Below are 2165 nucleotides of genomic sequence, written 5' to 3'. Positions count from 1 at the left end.
TATACTATGTATATATATGTGTGTATACACACACATGTATGTATACATATACATAGTGTATACATAGCATATACTATACTATATACTATATACATAGTATACTATATACTATATACATATACATAGTATATATACTATAGTATACATACTATACTATACTATATATACTATGTATATGTATACATACATATATACACACACATATATACACATATACACACATATATATCACATCTTCATATGTATGTGTGTATATATATGTATGTATATACACACACTCATATATATACATATATATAGTATAAATATATATACAATAAAGTATCACTTAGTCATAAAAAAGAATGGGTGGAACTGCCATCTTCCAGTAATTTACCAAAATGACCAACACAAAGGGAAAGAGAAGAGGTACCTGCTGTATGTTCCCTAGGCCTTTTAGAACACATGGAGCTGTTCCTTTGGCCACATACATGCGAATCTACAAGAAAGGTGATATTGTGGACATCAAGGGAATGAGCACTGCTCAAAAAGGAATGCCTCACAAATGTTACTATGGCAAATCTGGAAGAGTCTACAATGTTTCCCAGTATGTTGTTGGCATTGTTGTAAACAAACAAGTTAAGGGCAAGATTCTTACCAAGAGAATTAATGTATGTATTGAGCATATTAAGCACTCAAAGAGCCAAAACAGCTTCCTGAAGTATGTGAAGGAAAATGATCAGAAAAAGAAGGAAGCCAAAGAGAAAGGTACATGGGTTCAGCTGAAGAACCAGCCTGCACCACCCAGAGAAGCATACTTTGTGAGAACCAGTGGAAAGGAGCCTGAGCTGCTGGAACCCATTCCCTATGAATTCATGGTATATGTGTAAAAATAAATAAATAAATAAATAAACAAACAAATAAATAAATAAATAAAAGAACTCAAGATTGTAAAAAAAAGAAAAAAAAAGAATGAAATATTGCCATTTGGGTCAATATGGATAGACCTAGAGGGAATTATGCTAAGTGAAATAAATCCAGCAGAGAAAGACAAATACCATGTGATTTCACTTATACGTGGAATCTAAAAAAAGCACAACAAACAAAAAAAGAAATAGACTCATAGATATAGGGAACAATCTGGTGGTTGCCAGAGGGGAGGGACTGGAGGGATGGGCAAAATAGGGGAAGGGTATAAAAAGGTACAACCTTTCAGTGGTAGAATAAATAAGACATAAGGATACAATGTACAACATAGGGAATACAGTTAATAACATGTAACAACTTTGTAAGGTGACAGATAATGGCTAGACTTATTATGACGATCGCTTTGCAATGTATATAAATGTTGAATCACTATGTTGTACACATGAAACTAATATAATATTGTATGTCAACTATACTTCAATAAAATTAGGAAGAAAAAAAAAGATATCATGTCCATCCTGACACCAAAAGGTCAGTAGACAGTGAAACTGAGACTAATATTCAGGACTCTTGATTTCTAGTCTATTTTTACTCCTCATACTGTCTCCAAGCTGTTAGGATTCCTTATCATCTGAAAATGCCTCCAGAACTGTGAATTAATTAACCTGACATAGTAGGAGACTTTGCAAATCTCTGTACTTTATAATAAGTGTTCTCATGCCTATAGAGAAATATAATAGGCTTCATTTTCTAGTACTTTTATATATTTTTCCACTAGGCAGTACATTATCTATGATAATGAACTCTCATGTTTTATTGCATGTACCAACAACTCAGTAAACTTACTGTACTCTGGGGTTTTAAGCACCTTGAATAGTCTTCTGACTAATTAATTATTGAGCTAACTGCTTGTAGTTCAAAAAAGACATAATATCTTTCCAAGTCTTACAATAAATTTTTTACCTAAGGATAAATATAAAAGATTAAATAGCAAATCTCTTATTGTTTCATGATTCTTATAACACTTCAGCCACTCAGAAGGCACTGTATCTACAAAATGAGTTAGGACAATTGATTTATTAAGTTCCTTTCCATTTTTATGTATGGAACATATTGAATATCTTCAAATAAGGTACTCCAGGGAAACTCCTATTAGGATGCTCAGGAAAGTTTGAAATCTCTAAGGCTGCTTTAGAAAGTTCCATGTTATGCCATATGGTTTTCCAGAATTCTTAGATTATTATAAGATTCCCAGGAGC

At 32.4% G+C, this 2165-nt stretch overlaps 1 protein-coding gene across 1 annotated transcript; it reads left to right on the top strand.

The window, feature by feature from the left end:
• Positions 1 to 357: 357 nt before the first annotated feature.
• LOC121034333 (60S ribosomal protein L21-like) lies at positions 358 to 869 on the top strand. The gene has a single exon (XM_040481168.1). The coding sequence runs from the start codon at positions 381 to 383 to the stop codon at positions 867 to 869; it is 489 nt and encodes a 162-aa protein (XP_040337102.1). The 5' UTR covers positions 358 to 380.
• The last annotated feature ends 1296 nt before the right edge of the window (positions 870 to 2165 follow it).

Source organism: Herpailurus yagouaroundi, unplaced genomic scaffold (genome assembly GCF_014898765.1).
Source record: "Herpailurus yagouaroundi ecotype Mexico unplaced genomic scaffold, PumYag 160, whole genome shotgun sequence".
Classification (NCBI taxonomy): domain Eukaryota; kingdom Metazoa; phylum Chordata; class Mammalia; order Carnivora; family Felidae; genus Herpailurus; species Herpailurus yagouaroundi.
Note: the sequence above shows the minus strand (reverse complement) of the source record. Positions and strands in the feature narration are given on the sequence as shown.

Excerpts from the sequence above, each read along its gene's own strand:
- LOC121034333 (XM_040481168.1), top strand. The coding sequence starts at position 381 with ATGACCAACACAAAGGGAAAGAGAAGAGGTACCTGCTGTATGTTCCCT.